General features: G+C 28.6%; 1 protein-coding gene across 3 annotated transcripts in view; it reads left to right on the top strand.

The window, feature by feature from the left end:
• The window catches only part of Ak3 (Adenylate kinase 3), a 36924-nt gene extending 15476 nt beyond the window's left edge, over positions 1-21448 (top strand). For 2 of the 3 annotated variants that reach the window (XM_071187590.2, XM_016049490.4), the window contains exons 4-5: positions 12155-12273; positions 18045-21448. In XM_071187590.2, coding sequence (XP_071043691.1) covers positions 12155-12273; positions 18045-18144 — 219 coding nt within the window. In that variant the 3' untranslated portion in view covers positions 18145-21448. The remainder of the gene's footprint in view (positions 1-12154; positions 12274-18044) is intronic. The other variant, XM_087155296.1, reaches the window with a different exon arrangement.
• The last annotated feature ends 791 nt before the right edge of the window (positions 21449-22239 follow it).

Raw genomic sequence — 22239 nt, 5'->3', positions numbered from 1 at the left:
CAGTGTTTTCATCATAGAAAAAAAATGGGTGAGAATTTCTCACCCTTTCTCAAAAACAGGGTGAGATTTCTAAAAACTAAAAAAACACAAAAACTCTTGAAAAAAAAATCATTTCTTTAATTAAAATACATTTTCAACGTCTTCTATTTTTTAAATCTTTGAATATTTTTGGTGCATCATCATAGAAGATTTTGCCTTTACAAGGTATTTGTCCATCTTACATAAGTGCATAAAAAATTTTAACGTCTTACATGAAGAAACCTTACCTGCGGTAAATACGTGGTTGCAGAGAAATGTATTCTGAAAGGGGTTCCGTGGTTGTGTTCTGTTCGAAAAGTTTCTGAACAATACTGGTAAATAAGGAGGCTAGATAATGGGGCAGATGTTGAAAATAATGAAAGATCCAGGAAGAAAAGTGAAACGGATTTTATTCTAAATGGCGTAATTCGAAGCTTTTTCCAAAGTGCGAGAAATTGGCGAATTTTGAAAGTGATTTATAGAATGCGCGAATTTCTCGCGGTAATCATTTTTTAATGCGAGAAAAGAAAAAAATATGCGAGATTCTCGCGTTCTCGCGCTTTAGTGAAAACACTGGTTAATAAGTAAAATTATAAGCAATTTTTTAAGTAATAGTAATTATTGAAAAATAATAGAGTGGTAGTTTCTTTTGTTAAAACAAAATGTTATCTAAAAGAAAAAACGAGAACTATGATCTTGCTCCAAAGAAGAAACGATTATTTCTTCTACATAGGATTCGGATTATTTCTTCTTGATTATATTATATAGATTATTATTTTGATTAGTAAAATTTCTTTAGATGGACCAGTTTTAAATTCACCCCATCATAATCTACGATCGAAACTTGACTAAATTTATTGGTTTTTCTGAAATTAACAATGGATATTTGGAGGCCATATTGGAATTTCCGAAAGAGATCCGAAGTTCGGCATTTCGTCAGTCCCGTGAGTGTTGGATTTAGGGTCCTATTACTTCCTCTTCTGTTCGCTCAAATTACAATTGCCGATGTTCTGCAGCAGATCGCGATACCGGCGAATATTTCGTCGACTTCGTTATTAATTTTTTTTAATAGTCTTTCTCTCAGAAAATTATTTTATCTTAAATAACTTTCCTTGAAGCGCCGCTGCATCGGAAGCGCCGCATGTTGGAAAAAAACAACTTTTTTTTCCATAGCGCCGCGGCGCTTCCGCCGAAAAATACGGTACTTGTGGCGAACATTAAAGCAGATGTTTGACAAAATAGACGGAGAAGAGAAGCAATCAATAAGAGAATTTTGGAAAAACTACAATATCATGAATGCTGTAGAAAACATAAACCTTTCTTGGAATGAGATAACAGAAAGATCTTTGAAAGGAGTATGGAAGAACATTTGGCCAGATTTAAGAAGAGCGAAGACATTGGACACTCTGTCGATATGGATGAAATAGTGGAATTAGGAAAACAAACCGGTTTAGATGAGGTAAATGTGGAAGACGTCGAAGAAATAGTTCAAGAAACAGAAGCTAGTCTTTCTAATGATGAGCTCCAGGAATTAACTTAGCAAGAAGAAAACAAAAATATTGATAGTAGTGATCTCGAAGAAGAGCAAAAAGAACTTTCAATAGCGTTTGTAAAAAGGAGTTTGACCACTATAACTGAAATTATGGACCAATTTGTTGAAAATGATCCAAATTTTGACAGGAGTTCAAAAGCAAGACGGAGTGTTATAGATGCTTTATCCACTTATCAACAACTTCTAACAGAACGCAAAAGGAAAACACAAACTACATTAGATGCCTTCTTGACAAAAAGGCAGAAAATTGGAAACACAAAATAGACTGAATGAACTGACTGACTTAGAATTTTATTTGTTTTTACAAGCACATATATTCGTTTATATTGTTTTTATTTTTGTAAGAAATAAATGTTTGGTTTTATTTTTATTAAATTTAATACCTGACCAATTTTCTATCCATCTTCCCCTAACCCAATTATTTACATGTTAAGATAGCCTCGTTTAGCGCTGCTTCGCATTACGCTCTACTTTGATGGAACATATCCTACACGTTAAGCGGGGTCTTACTGTACATTTTTAATCTGAGCTCTAGTTTCCAAAGTGAATCACATGTTGAATTCATCAAAATTTTAAAGCAAACATCTCATCCATACTTCGTAGTACAGTTTTGTATTTTAGTATTAAAAGCATTTTCGTGCTTTTTATTTATCAAAATTTTACTTATTTTTCTCAATCCTTTTTTTTCTAAAAACTTGTTGATAAGTAATTTTTCCTTCTTTTTAACATATCTCTAAGTTCAGCGATGTTTACCTAACAAACAGGACTATTACGTTTCATGATTTATCTATTCTTCCTTTCATTTTACACTTAAGCTACGCTGTAGTATTTTAAATTAAATTCAACTAAAATTCACAGTTGATATGTTTAGACTTTTTCGTTACATTTTAGTAGGCACTTATTAGACATTTTCTTCTTTAAAAATGGATACAGTCAGAATTGCTGTAGACTATCAATAATCATGATTTATCATATTCATTATTTAAATAAATAATACAGTAGGGAACCGATTATCCGGAACGATCGGGACCATCGCTATTCCGGATAACTGATTTTTCCGGTTTTCTGAATCGCTACAAAAAGCCGTTTTTTTTTTTGTTAAACCCAACTAAAAAAAAATAAATAAATATTTGGAAAGAAAAAACGATGAAGTAATACACTAATGATTATTTCCAAAATGATGGTAAGGTAAACATCTTTAAAAAAAGAAAGAAAAATCCTAAAATCTTAAGAGGAAAAAAAAAATTTAAAAAAAAAAATTGCGGGAAAATGTATCGAATTTCGTTCCGGTTTTTTGGTTTTCCGGTTTTCTGATTTCCGGATAACGGGTTCTGTACTGTAATAACATTTTGCGAATAATAAAATGTAAAATTAAGGGAAATATTTTCTATTTAATATTGCTTTAAATTAATATTTATTTTTTAAAACTTGTTTTTTTTTTTTTTTAAAATTTAATATAGTATTACTTACACAAAAATATTTTGCTTAATTTATTCGCTAAATATATTGAGAGTGATTTTATGAAAGTAAAGGCTTTATTTTGGCGAACATATGCTGGTAAGTAAAGTGAACTTCGCCGGTAAGTAAGGTTGCAACAAATATTTTAAATACCTCCTCTGCTCCACTCTTCTGAAGTTTTGTCCAGATGTGTAAGTGTGGAGGAGGTCAAAGGTTGTTATTCATCTCACAGTTTCCCCCTTTAGCACAATTTATGCTTGTTCGATAAAACAAGTAATTTTATTTCTGTTCTTTGATTCTTAGAAATCTCTGAAAGTACTCCCTACAGGGACTGCAGAACTCCTATTTTTCCTATTATCTCCATGTCCCTGCTTTTTTTCCTGTTATCTCCTACTTTTTTTTATTTTTTAAAAATTATCTGTCATTTCTGCTATTCTCCCTTTGAACATAGTGACAGCCAAAGAAACTGGAATAATGACTCAAGGTCAAGTATTGCAACTGCACCCGTTTTTCAATCCATTCATTTTGAACGTGGTGTGAGGAGGGGGCAGAATTAGCATAAATTCTTTTTATTATGTCAGCTTCTGTGTCTGCTTGCCAATTTATGTTTAACTGGAGTGGAGGAGAAATAAAATCGCTCAGCTTAATGAGGAATAAGATTGTGATACACATGTTTTTCCTTCTGATTTCGATTAATGTTTTAGCAAAATGTTGAAACCCAAGTTAAACTCTTCTAGACAGTAATCGCATGCCAGAATCACGGCGATATCGGCGCAGAATTTTAGAGAGTTTTTTGCAGAAAGATTTTTCCTTTGGGAAGAAAAAAATTTTAAATTTCTTTTCTACAGAAATTTTCGAAAGATTTTTTTCTCTAGCGCATAAGAGGAGGGAAAAGAAATGCTTACGATTTTCCTCTTTTCATTTGAGAATAATGAAGTAAAAAAATTTGTTTTGTTTTTTTCTCCAGAAATTTTCGAAAGATTATTTTCATTTTCATCCAGAATTATATTCAAATGATGTCTTTCTTGCGCAGCGCATAGGAGGGAAAATAAATGCTCACGATTTTTCTTTTCTCATTTGAGAGTAATGAAGTAAAAAGTTGAGTTTTTCTTTTCTCTAGAAATTTTTGAAGAATTAATTATTTTTTTTCCCCATCCAGAATTATATTTGATCGATGTCTCTCTCGTGCATAGGAGGGAAAAGAAACGTTCGCGATTTTTCTCTTCTCGGTTGAGAATAATAAAAAATAAAGAATAATGAAGTAAAAATTTTTGTTTTTCATTTCTCCTGAAATTTTTGATAGAATTTTTTTTCCATCCAGAATTATATTCAAGTTTTGTAAATGTTCGGGATTTTTCCATTTTCGTAATGAAGCAAAAAATGGAGTGGATGGTTTTGAGTCCTGGCGCAGACAACGACGAAGTAGAAGAAAGCGACGAGGAAGATGGAGCCATCTCCCCCCCCTTTTTTTTCTTCTTTTTTTCCAATTTACCTTTTCTGTTCATTTATATTAAGCCTGTATATATTTTTATTTCATTATTTTTTTTCTTATTAATCTTATGTATATTACTTTATTGTATTTTCTTTTTAAAATTTTTTCTAAATATTTTTTTTATTTGGGTTTGACAATAAAAAAAATGGCGCTTTGTAGGGATTCAGAAAACGGAAAAATCAGTTATCCAGAATAGCGATGGTCCCGATCGTTCTGGATAATCGGTTCTCTACTGTAGCAGTCATCAGTGCTGGCACTATAGCACTTTTCACTCGGGCGATACTGAAAACAGCGCTCTTAATTCAATTTCTGAAAAGAAATCTGAATTTTTAAAAAATACTAATATTTCCCCTTGAAATGTCTTACTGACGTAGTTGTTACAATGCTGTATAATTTTTTTTGAAATTTCGATATTTCTGCTAGAAAATTATAAAATCTATATCAGCCCTAAAGGTTGATTTAAGAAACACGAAGAAGACAAATAACAATTAACAATTTCAAGGTTAAAAAAGAAAGCTGTTCGTTAAATTAAAGAGAATATCAACTCCTATTCAAGAATAAATATCTATTACATGTAATATTTTTAATAATATATATTAATTTAAAAGCATAGAATTAAAATGTATTTTTTCGTGCTTTAGTAGACGCAGATAAATGCTTCAAAATCAATTGTTTCTGCGGTTTTATTTTTGATAGAAATTTTGCCAGAGTTTTTCTTGTGACATTGTAGACCTCAAGCTTTTAATTTTCTAAAAGAACATTCACCACTTGCTACAGCTAGTGGGTTTGGAAAAATATCTTAAGTTTTTTTTATGAATGAATATTATGAGGTCAAATGGAGACATATTATCTTAATCTTATTATTTCTTTCTTATAATTGTGCACGTTTAAATAATATATTAAAGATAGTTTCCCTTCAATAAATCAAATTTTGTTAAAAATTATTATAAACATTAAAATTTTTCGTTTTGTTGTTGTCAACTGTTGTAACATTTATAGGTTTCTAAACATTTGTATGCATTTATTAACGCATTCTCCTATTGGATCATTCCCTAAAATGCCTATCAATGATTCGCCAATTAACAAATTCACTGTTATTTATTGCTAATTCATTGTTAATACGCCTTTGATTAATCCACTTGTAATAAAATGCTTAGGAAATTAATACTGTAATATAAACTAAAAATGGCTGCTTATAAAATACAATTACAAAAGAATGGATCGTCATCATAGTGATAGAAAAATATTTATTATTGCTATCATGCAATTTTTGCGGAAGATTAAATATTCTCTATCCAGACTAATACAGGTTTATAAAATTATAAAGATAAATTAATAAGTAAAAACCTCCATGCAGCATAAATTACATAAACTAATAAGTAAAAACCTCCATGCAGCATAAATTACATAAACTAATAAGTAAAAACCTCCATGCAGCATAAATTATAACAATAAAACATTTAGATAAATCAAATGAAATAAGAACTTATTGATCCGCTTAGCAAAAATATTTGTAGAGAAAAGAAATCTTAAGTCTCCCAAAAATTTTTTTAATAACTATTTTAAATACATAACAAAGAAAAAATTGTGTAAAATATTTTAAGAATGAATTGCTATTTCTCATTTTTAACATAAATTTACTAAGATCTTGAAAATTATTGAATCTTTTCTAATTATCTCAAAAATTAACCTTTCTATCTTGTTTCTAAATCGAACCTTCAAAAATTCTGCTGAAATTTGGATGCAAAACTGAAATCAAAATTACATTGTGAGACATAGTAGTATTTTCGATATAATTAATAATTATATCAACAAATTTACATTATATTAAGAGAGCGTTTGACACACAGGTTATGCACAGTGTGTGAGAAAAAAAAAGGAGCACTTTGAATAACTTTTGATTCACCTTACAAGTGCTCAATTTTAATAGTTTGAGGGGGTGATTTTAAATTTGCTAATTAGTGCAGAATATATTTTAAGTTACAAAATCGGATACAATAGAGTACCGTCTCTGAATCTTTTTTTTGATGAATTATGATGATTATGATTCCTGACCAAAGTATATGGGGTAGCTGCAATCTGGAATATATGGCTTTAACCGTCTGGTCAAGAGAGCGGTTGAAAGTTTGGATCCCTTAATATTAATTTTACGTATTGCGAATTTCGCCATAGTTTTAGAACTTAAATTTATTAAAAAAATTGCACATAATTGTAAAAAAAATCAATAAAAGCCAAAAATTTTGTTTTTATACTTATTTATTATTTTTTATTGTTTCATTTAATAATAGTCAAAAATAATTTTTAATACATATTTATTATTTTTTATTATTTCACTCAATAATAGTCAAAAATAATTTTGAATTGTGAGGCAGAAAATTTTTTATGTCAATTTAAAGAATGAAATTTTATATGGCAAAAAAAAAAAAAAAAATTTGAAATAAATCTGTCAGATAGTTCATTTTAAATTGAATTTAAATATCTGGCTTTTTAAAATTTTGATTTCTAAAGAAATTTTTCAGAAATTAAAAAGAAAAAAACAAATATCTGAACAGTCTAAAATAATGAATGGCATATCGAGACATAGTGTTAAAAAAATCTGTCATTAGCACTGTTTTTTCTTTCTTTTATCTTTGATTAAAGAGTAAATCAATGACAAAAAAAAATGTTCTGATTGCTCATCCAAATTCAGAAATGATGCTTCATTAAAAATAATTCTATGCACTATACACACAATATTGAACACACTAAATTAAAAAGAATGGATCTAGGACTAAATTAGAAGAGACCTAAAATCACATGGTTATTCTTTAAGGTTATTCCTTCCTCTTTTTGTGCCAGGCATTAATTCTTTGGGAATATTGGCATGAAGCTTAAATAAAACTTTTACACAGAGAACTTTTGACTATAAAGAAAGTTAATTCTAAGAATATATAATGAAAAAGTAAATCCTATAAATATACTTTTCAAACAAACAATATTTGAAAAAAGGAGGAAATTAATAATTTAATGACTGTAAACATCCATATCTATAATCCCTTAATAATGTACTTAATCATATAATCCCTAAAATCCCTTCCTCCAGCCCTGGCATTTATTTTAACCGTTGTAAAGTTACTTTCTAATATTTAAGTATTTCTATAATTCAAGTGTTATAGCTCTTTTCTACTATTATCATTTAAATAAAGTTTTCTAAAGTAGCAATACAGATTTAAAAAAAAAAAAATTTCTCTAAATTGATTCAAAAAATTGAAAAAAATAATAATAAAATAAAATTTAGTACAATCTTAGTATTCTGAATCTCTCCTGGAAAAATAATGGGAATGAAAGAGCATTTGACTGAAAATAAAAATAGTTTGAAAAATAAAAAAAAGTGGATGTTTATTCGCAAGTGCTGATTAAATTAATTTGGAATTTGTTTTGTTTAGGGTTAGTAAAAGAGCAATAATGAATAAATTCTTTTTTGAGTTAATCTGAATGATTACAAAATTTCATTTAAAAAAATGTGAACCTATCCATAGGTAGCTTTGATTTGAACTAATGGTATAGAAAAAGAATGGCAAAAATTTTAATTCATTCTTTCTTTAAATATTTTTTTTCTTTTAAAAGAAGGAAAGTTAATGTAGTTTTTTCGCTATGTCATAAATTTCTTTATACAATCTTTCTTTTTTTTCTTTTTTCTTTTAAACAAACTGTCTTGTAAAGTTAAACTTTATTTAATGGGAGATTTTGGACAAGTTGCATACAGTAGTTTTTTAGGCAAGTGTTACTATTTTTTATTGGATGTTAGTATTTCTTATTAACTTTTTTTATTAGGACCTCTCAGATAAAGTTGAGAATTCTTCATAATCAATTTCTATGAAATATATTTGTGTTGTATCAAAGGGAAAAAATTTTGCCTCTAGTCTAACTTTTTGACCCCTTCTACATATTATATTCCACAAATTATCTCATTTCATTCAGGTCTAAGAGAAATACTAGTGTTATAGACTACAGCATTGGTTCTCAACGGGGGCGATACCGCCCCCCTGGGGGCGGTGGGACTATGCTGAGGGGCGGTGAACTTGTTTTGGGCAGTAGGGGGGCGTTGGGTATGTTTTGGGCGGTAGGGGGGCGTTGAGCATGTTTTGTCATTCAAATTTAATTTTAAAATTTACAAATAAAATTATTAAATTAAGATTAATTTAATAAAAAAATTTATAATAAAGAAAAAAAGATTAAATGAATATAATAAATAAAGATTATCCTATACACTATTTGAAGCAGCAATAAAACGAACTTATACGACACCTAATCTTCGATCCGAACTTACACAGCTCAGCGCATGAGCAAGTAGTTTTTGCCTCTGACTCATTCAAACCATTTGGTGGAAATTGCAGTACATGCGCTTTCAGTATGAATATTTGATTGGACCCGTGTTTCTTATAATTGTTTTCGTTAGCTTTCTTTGCGGTTTTTCCCCCCAGTTTCGATTAGATCTCATAGTTTATTTGGCCAGGTACGTACGCAAATTAGTTCTTTATAGTATCATAAATTATTTATTAATTTTGAGAAATAGTTGATTTTCTTTCATCGTTTGTATTTTGCTGACACCAACAATGTCGGTTGACGAAAAGAAGTGTCATCAATGCAGTGTCACGTACTTGAAGTTGGGATTTGTTCAATTACTGTTGAACTCTCAATTACCTATGTGTTTACTTTGTAATAAAGTTTTATCTAATGAGGTAAGGAAATCTTACTGTTAGCAAGAGCATTTGCAAAAAACTAGATATAGATTTGTCATTTTTTACGAACGTGTTTTTTCACGTTTCTGAAGGCACCTTCGGTCTCAGGGTTACTAGTAACGTCATCAAAAAAATGCGACGATGGTTTGATCCCTTCTTATAATATATCAAAATTTGTTGCTAAGTCTGGGAAAGCTCAAACCATCGGAGTAGAGTTGATACTGCCGGTTGTCAAGGAAGTTTTAGAAACAGTTTTACATCATCCAATGTAATAAAAAACTATCCTGTAAGCAACGATTCAGTGCGGCGACGAAATGATGAGATGGGTGAAGACGTTGAAATTTCTTTATGCAAACTTTTGATGTCCAACAAATTTTCCCTTCAAGTTGATGAATCTACCTTGCCAGATAATGCAGGCTTTACTGTAGGCATAGATCCGGTTTGTAAAGGAAGGGAAAATTATTCAAGATATGCTTTTTGCAAGAAGCTTGATTGTAGATATCAAAAGTAAATCTATTTTTAGTACTGTCAAAGATTATTTTAAAGAGAAAAACATTCCTCTTGCGAATATTATGTCCATTCCCACCGATAGGCTCCTGCAATGGTGGGTCGACATCGTGAGTTTATCGCCCTTTTGGAAAGGGAGGTACCAGATATTTTAGCTGTTCACTGCGTGATTCACAGACAGTATTTAGTAAGAAAAAATCTCAGTGACTGTTTGCATCAATCATTGCAATATGCCGTATCTGCTGTGAACAAAATTCACAGTAATGCTCTCTAAGATTAATTATTTAGACAACTGTGTAAGAAAAACGATGAAGAATTCGATCGCTTGCAATATACACCGAGATTCACTGACCTTCCAAAAGCTTCTGTCTCAATAGGTATTAGAATCTTTTCGACTCTGTGCTTGAGTTCCTTGAAAACAGAAATGTAGCTCTAAGAGACAGATTGCTAGAATTTAAGAAAGGCTTTGGCTGATTTATCTGAAAAATTTAATGGCATTAATTTACAACTTCAAGGCGACGAGTTCAATTCGATCCCTACAAAATAAGTTATTTTCGCCTTTCTAAAAAAACTGATTTTGTTTTAGCAGAATTTTGGTTGGAATGAGTTCAGCCATGCAGGCAAAATTCTCTCTGATGATGCACATGCACAAGAATATTGTCAACACCTTGACTCTTTGCACATGGACTTTTCTGACCATTTTAAAGATGTTTTGTTCCCTCGAAGTCCCTCAATGGGTTTTATGAACCCTTTTGTAAATATTGAAACAGCACAGGTTCAGATTTACGAGGAATTGGTCGAACTTTTAACTAATGAAACTTTGAAATGGTGATTGTCTCACAGAATTTTTACTTAACTCTAAAAAGACTGAAATACCTATATTGCTCAAAAGCAGTTAAAATGACTGCATAGAATAACTAATGAATAAAGAAAGCATAACTAATGTATAAAGAAATTTGTTTAAAATAAAATTTAATATTTTTGTTATTATTTTCAGTTATATAACAAGTTATTTGTAAATATTAATAATAAAAAAATTATATGTTGTACAAAAAGTCACAAAATTCTAAGAAATTGTGTTATCATTGTTTTTCTAATTGAAATTATAAAGCAGTCAAAATGACTTCCATGGGCAATCTTGTGTTAAAGGTACCAGTCGTCTCTATCTTGGACTGTAGACTATCGTTAAAAATTTTTTAATTGCCTTCCTTGCCTCTTAACTTGTCGAATGTGGATTCAGTGCTGTTACGGATCTTGTCACAAAAAGAAGAAATCGACTCGAAATTGTGCAAATGTGGGTATTTGCATCTTCATCTCACTAAAAGTATTGAACCGAGCATTAAGGAATTGGTTCTGAACCATTAAGTACAATCATCCCACTAACATAGTTACTTGATACTACTTCCTTGTAAAAAGTAGTTTCGTTGATACTACTTTTTAGTGTAACAAAATTATTTTGGGTGTTATTTTAATTATCTAATTTAGAATAAATTATTCTTTTTAAGCATAGGCTTCTTAGTTGTATTTTTTTTTTCATTAAACGTATTTATTTTGATCATAACAAATAGACGGCGATTACCTGCCATGAGAAAATTATCGAGTTAATTTATTATTTTTTAAAGAACCAAACAAATTCAAAGGGTAAAAAAATGGCTTAAAAAATTTGCCTCTTATAATTCAGTACACATCCCTCCGTCCCCATGCTCAAAATAACAGGATTTTTATAAAGGGGGGCGTTGAAATATTTTTTGCTCCTTAAGGGGGCGGCAACGTTAAAAAGGTTGAGAACCTATGGACTACAGCTTAGGGAGAGAAAAAAATCAAATATGTTATTTTAATATTTTCTAGTAATAGTATGCTGCTATAATTTATTGTATTTGTTCAATAGTTGGTTTCTATATCATTATATTTTTAATGTAATGTACGTCAAAGTAATTTAAATTAGCTTTTTAATATTAAAGTTCTTATAAATGTAAGAAATAGAATCATGAGTCCAAATAATTCAGTTTCTTTAATGATTTCAATTTTCAAATGAATTAGAAGACTAAGTTAGGACTACAAATAATTACTTAATTTATTTGTCACAGAAAATAATTAAACATATATTTTATTTAAAACTATGTTATAGAATAAATGTTTATTTTGAAGAAAAATATTCTTAGTTATCCTTCAGCTATGTAATACATTTTATCTAAATGACCCCATATTTTTTAATAAAAAAAATGTACACTCACAGTCCCTTTCATTCTAGAAAAGACTGTCTTGGCTTCTACCAGCACTTTTTACCTATGAATAAACTATTTTCATAACTATGTTGTTTTTACCAGAGTAATGCATTTGAAAACAGAAACTTTTAATTAAAGCAAAGTTATTGTGAGTGTTGTTTAAAATGCTTCTTTATCAAAGGGGAAAGATGATATAACTGGTGAAAGTTTAGTTCAAAGGGATGATGATAAACCAGATGTTGTGCTGGCTCGACTTTCTAACTACCGAAAGGAGAATTCACCTGTACTAGAATATTACAGGTACCATATTTTTAGATAAATATAAATTCCATTATAAAACTTACTGAAAGGCATTTTATGACTTAAGAAATGTAGGCAATGACAACATTATGCATTATAGGTAATGTAAACAATTTCCCCATCATGTTATTAAAAACACAATTTTTTTTTTGTAAATGTTTTATTTGGTTTCTTGCACATTGTGAAAATGAGTGAGAAAAAAAGAACTTTCAATATGAAGCAGAAGATTTTATATATATTATGTTAGTGATAGATGAAAGAAATCAATAAATTATATTTTTAAATCTAACTTAAGGGAGTAAAATTTATTTTTACAGGTTGTTTCACATTTATTACATTCAATTCTCGATATATATCATTTATATTCTTTGATGTTTGTTTTAGTGATTTGTTTTTTAATATCATCAGAAATGTCTTTTACTTTTTTATTGGTTAATATGACTTTCGGTTTATACGAAATGATTTTTGCTACTCTTTGACTTTATTTTAACAAGGTTTGACTGTACATTAATTTTTATTAGCATTGACTGTACAAATAGCAACAAAAACCGGATTCTTAAAGATAATAACATTATAATGATTATGTTTAAGATTTCTCTGAAAATACATATTTATTCATAAATATATATATATATATATATTGAGTGTACTAAGAAAAAAATTAACACCCTGAAAAACTTTATATGTATTGATCGAATTTTAATGTACTAAAATACAAGCTTAAGGATTTGAGGGTTAGATCTTAAATATATTAATTAACTAGTTCAGACAGTATTTTAAGTTGCAAAGATTAAGAGACAAAACTAATTCTCTCTCAACAAACTTACCATTTTTCCCTACAGATTCAGAGTTTTGATCTTTATGTCATAGGTAGCTGCAATCTTGAAAATATGCTTATTATATAATAAACATTATAACTTGACAAAGCATTAACTCCTATAACATGACTAAGTAGTACAGTAGGGAACCGATTATCCGGAACGATCGGGACCATCGCTATTCCGGGTAACTGATTTTTCCGGTTTTCTGAATCGCTACAAAAAGCAGTTTTCTTTTATTGTTAAACCCAACTAAAAAAAAAAATATTTGGAAATAATCCTGAAAAAACGAAGTAATACACTAATAATTATTTCCAAAATGATGGTAAGGTAAACATCTTTAAAAAAAGAAAGGAAAATCCTAAAATCTTACGAGGAAAAAAATTTTTTTTTTTTAAAATGGCGGAAAAATTTATCGAATTTCGTTCCGGTTTTTTAGTTTTCCGGTTTACTGATTTCAGGATAACAGGTTCTGTACTGTATAACATATTTTGCCACGCTCATATCTGTGGAACTATGTTAGCAAATCAGAAATGTAATTTATAAAATTACAAATCTTCTCTATTGAAAAATAATTCTATTCAAAAAACGAATTTTTATAACTAATTTTTATTATTTAAATTAATATTTAAATATCTTTTTGTTAAAATTTAAGGTGTTAAAATTTTTGCTGAATTTTAGATTACGTAATTTACATAACAAACACAGGTCTTACTAATTTTGCAAAGGTGTGGAAAACTACATACATAATTGTTGAAAATATTGATGATTATGCCTAATCAGTCTAATCTAAGTTCATACGTAATTTACATAACAAACACAGGTCTTACTAATTTTGCAAAGGTGTGGAAAACTACATACATAATTGTTGAAAATATTGATAATTATGCCTAATCAGTCTAATCTAAGTTCATACTACTCATTTTCTCATTCTTCATGATATAATCACAAACTAATAGTTAGTGACATTTTTCTGGTAATTACGTACCTCGTTGCAATTTAATTAACTTTCCGTCATAGTGAAAGATTGTTATGACTAAATTTTTTCATGTCTGATGGTCAAAATACTTAAGTGCTGGCTATAGTGCAGAAAAAAAGGCTATAGTGCAGAAATATGCTTTATGTAGGAGGAGAATAGTTTATATCAAATTGTTAACATTTGTTGATGTAATCCTGTCGTGCATCACTCAGTATATATAAAAGCTGATAAAATCAAAAAAAAATTTTTTCCTGAATTTTTTAATACTACTTTAAATTGTACGGTTGATATGCTATTGTTTGTTACGCTTAATTTATGATTTGAAAAAGTGAAATGAATTAAAATATCATTATTAGTTCAATTCATACAGATTGTTAGATGAATTTAATCTAATTATCACAATTATCTAAATAGCAAATTATCTAAATTTTTCCAAATTATTCGTCAGTTATTGTGCGGCTAAAAGCAGCCTCATCAGATAACCTCCAGATCTGGTGTGAAATTATAAGAAATGCGTTTAGTTTGATATTCACTATACCAGGATTTCTGTGGTCAGGAAAAAATTCGAATATGTTAAAGGTTTTCTCATGGCACTTATGGCATTAATTTTTAAAATACATAATTTGAAAGCTTAAATTATGTATTTTAACATAATTGTCTGCTTTACACTTCTAAACTATTTAAATTATTTATAACTAATAATTTGGAATTTAAAAAATAATTTTGAGCTGATTTGTCAAGCATCTGCACTCAATGTTTGGTGATTTTTTTTCCTCGACAACCTTTTTTGGCCTATTCCTATTAGCACCACTTTTGTCACATGCCAAAAATGCGATCATGCATTGTGACCCTAATAAATTCGAAGTTCATTTGCCTTACAGTCATTGTTTAACACAAAACATGCATTTCATAAATAGCTGCAGATCTGTAACAAACGTTAGCTCCCAGGTAACTATTTCGTTACATGCATGCACCAATGTTAAAATAAAAATCAAGTATTGCAACAGTACAAAATTCGAAGGTTACTTGTATTACTGTCAATTTTAAGCAACAGCTAGGTATGACGGGCAATGGTACTTAACCTGAAAAAAAATGTCACTAACTTAACTATTAAATTAAAATATAACCTACTTCACAGGCATTTATTAACACAAAATTATAGTTCATAAATGAAAAATACTGCAGATCTATATCAAATCATTACATCTAGACTACAGTTTTGTAAGCATTTGCACACATTTTCAGTAAATGTAATGTTTCACGCTCTCTCTCTCTTTTTTAACATTCCATAAACAAAACAATCCACAAATCAATATTAAAATATAGGCAACAGTTTTATTATCAACAATTGTTACCAGTTTGTTAAAATTAACCACAAAAAAAAACAGAATATCCCTTAGAAATTAAGCGTATAAAAACCCACCTAAAAGTGAAAGATTATTCCACTTTCACAGCTATAAATCTTCTAATTGATGACATCATCGATAACAATCCAAGAATATCCAATATTACAAACACACACAAAATTTACCAAAAATAGATACTATAAGGAAAATTAGGAATAAAAAATAGATATTATAAGGTCATATTCCATTTCCAACTCTTCAAAAAACTATTAAAAAAATCATGTAATGCCCCTATCCCCATTAAAGTCTAAATACACTAAAATATCCTTAATTGTAACAAAAGCATAAAATATATACATCTTTTCCTAATAAAAACTTCTTAAAAATATATACATCTTTTCCTAATAAAAACTTCTTAATCTACTAAATCTTAATTCAACTTCTAATCATGCCTAGATCATTAATAACTCACTTTGAAAAATCACAACCAACTAACATGCTAACTCAAATTAAAAGGTAACTTTGACTAAAAACCCAATTGCACCCACCAAATTATTCATTCTGCAGAAGAAAAAAAACTACTCAAAATTCAATCTTAAAACCGAAATGCAATAAATAAATTTCCATAGAAAATGTTATGTACAAAAGCAAAGCACCAATAAATCATTCAACACGTCATTACTCTTTCTTATTTTCCCATCCAAATAGAAGATAGTCATAATCATTATTACAATGTCAAATATCCGCTTCCTATACATTCTCCCAGAATTTCATTAACTTCTCTGTGATAATTATAGGGTTGTTCGGAAAGTAATTTCGTTTTTGGAGGGGAAATGAAAGGGAATTTTCGTATAATGAATAAATATTTTAGTAAATTATTTATTGGCCATTCTGGCCATTAGAAAATTATTTATTGGCCAGTAATGATGCTGTTCTGATCCAACACCTTTTGCCATCTTTCTGGTAGTAGCATGATTCCACGCTCATAAAAGTTTTGGTTCTTGCTGGCAAAAAACTCATCCAGGTGATTTTTGACCTTTTCATTTGAAGTAAAGGTTTTACAGTCCAAAAAATTTTGTAGTGACCGGAACAAATAATAATCCGAATGTGCCAGATCTGGAGATTATGTTGGGTGTGACAGTGTATCCCATTCAAGCTGTAAAAGCTTTTGGGGAGTGATCAAACTTGTATGAGGCCTCGCATTATCTTGGTAGAACACTATACCTTTTTTGTTGATTAATTCTAACCTTTTCTGTTGAAGAGCATCATTCAGTTTGTCCAGTTGACGACAGTAGACTTCCGAATTAAGTGTTGTGTTACCCGGTAAAAGCTCAAAAAGACTATACCTTTAAAATCCCACCAAACAGACAGCATCACCTTTTTTTAATGGATATTGGCTTTCGAAATGCTTTGAGCCAGTTCATCTTTGTTCATTCGTTTGACATTGCTATAGACAACCCATTTTTCATCCCCAGTAATGATGCTCTTCAAAAATGGATCATTTTCGTGACATTTGAGAGGCGAATCACAGACGTCAACTTGACGGCACAAATTTCACTCCGTCAGAACATGGGAAACCCATATATCGAGCTTCGAGGTTAAACCCAGGCCTTTCAAGTAGCTCCGTGTTTCAAGTGGTCATAAACAGTTGAATTCGATAAATTTAACCTCTTACCGATCTCACGTGTTGTGTTATTCGCCGTTTTGCATCGACTAATGCCTTTATCATGTCTTTATCAGTGGGCCTTCCAGAACATGGTGCATCTTCGACATCAAAATTGCCGGATCGAAATTTTGCAAACCAATTCTGTCACTGGCGTACTGTCAACACATCTTTTCCATACACATCAGTGAATTTCTTTCTGGTATGAACAGCATTTTTACCTTTTCTATAGTAAAAAAGTAAAATATGACGAAAATGCTGTTTATTGCTCTCCATATTTAAAAGGGCACCAACCAAAAACTACTGTGTTGAATTAATTGAACTTTTTCACTCACAAGCCTTGCTATATCAGCTCTCAAAACATATAATGATAATGCGGCTTAAGTGTGAAGTTAGGTTCGAAAAAATACAATTAAATTCTCTGTCGGAAAAACGAAATTACTTTCCGAACAACCCGATACAATATAACTCAAGCTAGATTATTATCAGCTTGGCCAGAGAAAAAATCTGCAAACATCGGGTGCAGATGCCTAAAAAATCAGTTCCGATGTTTTTTTGTATTGAATTATCTTGAGATTAGAAAGTTCTAAAGTTATATGAAAAAACATTTAATTTACTTAGCAATAGAAATATGCAAAATGGCAAAATACGTATTATGTAAAATGAACATTAAGGGGTCAGACTTCCAACCAATCTATTGACTAAGCTTTTGAGACCATATCTTTTGATTGCAGCTATAAGTGAAATTATGAAGGTCAAAAATCCAAATCTGTAGAAGAAAGTGTGTTTATTCAGAGAAACTATATTTTTTCATTTGATTTTGTAACTTAAAATATGATCCACAACCAGGTTATTTTTTTTGTGCGCACAGTATTTAACTTCTTTAAAGCTCATAGAACTTATTGATAGTAGAATGCTGAAGCCTGTTTGATAAAATATTTCTTTTTTTTTTCATTTCGATCCAGGAAGAAAATGCTTTTACAAGAATTTACTGGCAAAGAGTCTAATGAAATATGGCCCCGAATCAAGTTATATCTTGAAAAAATTATGAAAGATGCTACATAGTGTGATTACTTTCTCTGTGGAACATATTTTTGGACTGTCGGGAGTTTTTTGGGGTTATTTTTTTTATGTATATTACTACTAGGTATTGTGATTTATTTCATCCCTCATAATTACTTCAGAAATACTATTTAAAAAGTTATTTAATTGAGGGGAAGAAATGCATTATCTTTAGTTTATTCAATCTTTCAAGTCTTGTAAATGCTTTTTTAATATCAATAAGATCTATTTAATTTTACATGCAATGTTATGAAATTAACTTTTTTTTAACGCATTGTAATTTTGAATATCTATATGCATTGGTTTAGTAAGCCTTGATGCACCACAAAATTAATGTTTTAATTGGTTTAGCAGTATTATTTTAAAATGATCAATTTTTATTTTACTCTAATTTAATTTATTCTATTTTATTCCAATTCGATGACATAATAAAACTTTTAATTTATGTTTTAACCGTTTGAGTGCTGAAGAGTTTTCTTATATATATGCTAATAATGCAGAATGAAATGCGTAGTCATTTTTTTTGGCGAACAATAGAAATGGTTATAATTAACACTAATTATTATGTAACAAGTAATTTTTACCAACAAAAATATTTTTTATTCTTATTAAATTTTTGGTACAAAACAAGAGAATCGATATCACGCTTTTCCGCATTTTCGGCACATAACAAGCGAAGCGCGATAGCACTTCGCCTCACTAGAACGGTTAATCTTACAATACAAGTGTTAATGTTGGTAATTTAAAAGTTTTCATTTGGTTGATTATGTGATAAAGAATCATTGTGCTTACATTACTTGACATTTTTACATTACATTATATACACACACTACTGTTTTATACTTCTTTTTTAATCCTTATTTATTGCTTAAATAATGTATTATGAACATGAACACCATGACAGTATATAAAGCTTTTTTAAATTTATTTTTTTAAACCAGCAATATATTATTTTAAAAAGGAACAAATGTTTATATTTATGGTAAGCTTTATGATGTTTGTAGAATGTTACTAAGATTACATGACTCTAAGAGTAATTTTTTTTTATTCATTTGGTATTAGATAAGTATTTTAAACTATCATTTTTAAAGATAGTTGTGTGATTCATTGTAGGGTTGATACAACTGAGCATTGTACTTACATTATATATATATATATATATATATATATATATATATATATATATATATATATATATATATATATATTTGAGAGTGTTATACAAATAATTACTTTTATATTTACCTATCATTTAAGATTATTATCTTGTGTTTTGTGGTTCAGAAAACATTTTTCTTCTAGGAATCTACATTGGTTTTTTGCCTTTATCAGATTTAGTTCAGTTGTGTTTCATAGTCAAATTAAGTTGTATTTCTAGATACAATATAGAAATACAACATAGAAACACAAATTGAATATACCATAGTATAATGCTTATAAAATTTTAAGCTGCTTATATTTTTAATTGCTGTGATCATCTAAAAAGGCCTTACATCTATTGAACTTATGTACTTATATAGTTTATGTACTTATGTCTTTATAATTATTTATGATAAAAAAATCACACACATGTATTAATTAATTTATTCAACATTGTCTTATGTTATATACAATCAGTTTTATTTATTTTTGTTTATTTATCGAACATTTAAATATCATTTGCTAGTTTTATAGTCAGAACTTCCGTTTTTCACACATTCCATATCAAAGTGCTTTGAAAAAAAAATCTTTGTCTGGTTATTTTAAGTTAAAAGTGAACATTTGTTAAAAATGAACATTTGAATTGAAAATGAACATTTAAATTAAAAGTGAACTTTAAAACATTTAAAATCTAACTGAAAATGAGCATAGGAGTTAATAACAATTAAAAGTAGTATTAGATAATAATCAGATTGATAAAATATATTTTCTAAAGTGGTTGTAATAATGAAACATTATTAGTAGATCCCAAGTTAAATTGTTGTTAGTATTAAGTTAATATTTAAATGCATATCTCACGAGCAAATCATTTTATCGTCTCAACAGTGTTAAATATAAGTCATGTCATGTTTAGCTAGTTTGCTGTATTTTCCAAAAATCTATTGTGATATTTTTAGATTATATAGTAAAACTGTATTAATATAAAAAGAAAGCAATTTGTTGGAAATCAGGAAGTTAGTGCAATATTAAAAGAAACATGAAATAAATTATGCGTGTATTTAATGTATTGCATGTTTATATTACTGATTTTTTTATTATCTCATCGTAAATCAATTTAATGGTATTTTTGTACATACAATTTGAATTGTGCCAAAAAATTTTTTTTATTAATTTTAATTTATTTTGTTTTCTTAAGATTACAGAAGCTGCTTGCTGTAAATCAACAAAATTTAAATATTATTAAAATGTAGTTAAAACAATATGGTAGAAAAATACTTTTTGTTTTTTTTTTATGCTTTTTGTTTAAATTTAGCAATCGTTTATGACCTTTGAATGAAGAGAGCTTTACGTTTCAAATAAAAAAATTGTCGAATTTTTAATTCAATGTCAATCTTTTTAATTTGGCGAGAGGCATGAAACCCCTATTCTGGCTTTCTTAACCTGATTTAATTTAACATAATTATATTTTATTTGAGCATATATAGCAAGGGTTATAAGGTTTTATGTTGGTCCTAACTTTAAATATCAACACTTAGCAGTCTACTCAATTAAAATAGGAATCGTAACCTTTTCTCTATAAAAATTAAGATACTAATATTGTTTTACTCTCTGTATATCTTTCATAGTCTGTTACAACATATTTTTCTTCCTTGCTTAAATACATGCTTGTGTAATAAAAAAATATTTTTGGCGTTTGAGTTTTCTCAGAGCTTAGTATTTTAAAATTAATGTTTCTGACATCAGTGTTTTCTGATCTGGGAATTCAAAATTTTTGTCATTAGCTGTGTGATTATAACATGACACATAATAATCTTTACAACTTTTCTGCATGTTATGTCATTCTGATTTTTATCTCCTGTTCAGAGAATAGGTCTGTAAATACCTTTTTTTTTATAATTTCTTTGCAATAAAAGTATATGAGCATGATTTTTGACTACTCACTGCAATTAAATACCTTTTATATTGTAAACTTTAATGTAAGCAAGCCTTTAATGGCATATTTTTATGACTAACAAATATTTTTAAGTCCATAAAATGTTGCATGTGATCAAATTTTGTCTTATGGATGAAAGTTCAAAAGCATAATAGTGATATATTTAGTTGTATTATCTTGTTTCTAAATTTTATATATGTATTAAACTGCTAATAAATTATTTTTATATTCAAATATCTTTGTCTAATATCTTAAATATTGTAATGGTATTACTAGAATTCTGCTTAGTTTTCTAAGATTAGTGAAAGTAAGAAAAGCAAAAATAATGCAGAGTCAAGGTGGCAATGATGATACTAGTTTATAGCAGGGTTCGTGATTTTTTTGATTTTTTTAAAAAAAATAAAAGGAATCAGATTTTTTTGATTTAAATCGGATTTTTTTGATTTAAATCAGATTTTTTTGATTTTTATTCAAATACACTGTAAGAACTTTAATTCATGATTAAAAAAAATTATAAATGTTTAATCAAATTAACTTAATATTAAAACTATGTTGTAACAATATTTTAGAAGCTCTAACTAAAATAATTTTTCATTATAATACATGGCTTTGAAAGAAATGCATGATTAAAATTTAAAGACTAGATTAAATAGAGAATTTAAAGAATACTTCAGGGGTCTGTCTGGATTTTTCTGAGAGTTACCTATGTTGCGAAAATTAAAAATTATATTAAAAAATCAACACAAATTTTTTCCTAAAGTTGAATTTGTAAAGGTACCGTTAAACGGTAGTAAATTTGGCTTGGACAGACCCGTGCACTTTAACTATTAAAACAAAGTTTCAGTTAGCAAACCATAACTTTAATTTAAAATTGTGATTTCTTTTTTTTCCTCTTGATTTTTAAAATGACAAAATAAATGTAGCAGACTGTGTTTATAAATGTAGTCATTCATCAAATAATAAATAAATATTTAATCTATATATTTTTATATTAAAATATTCATTTTTAATTCTATATCAAAATG

Source organism: Parasteatoda tepidariorum, chromosome 11, assembly GCF_982258835.1.
Source record: "Parasteatoda tepidariorum strain Cologne lab strain chromosome 11, Ptep-v5.0, whole genome shotgun sequence".
In the NCBI taxonomy this organism is placed as follows: Eukaryota; Metazoa; Arthropoda; class Arachnida; order Araneae; family Theridiidae; genus Parasteatoda; species Parasteatoda tepidariorum.
Note: the sequence above shows the minus strand (reverse complement) of the source record. Positions and strands in the feature narration are given on the sequence as shown.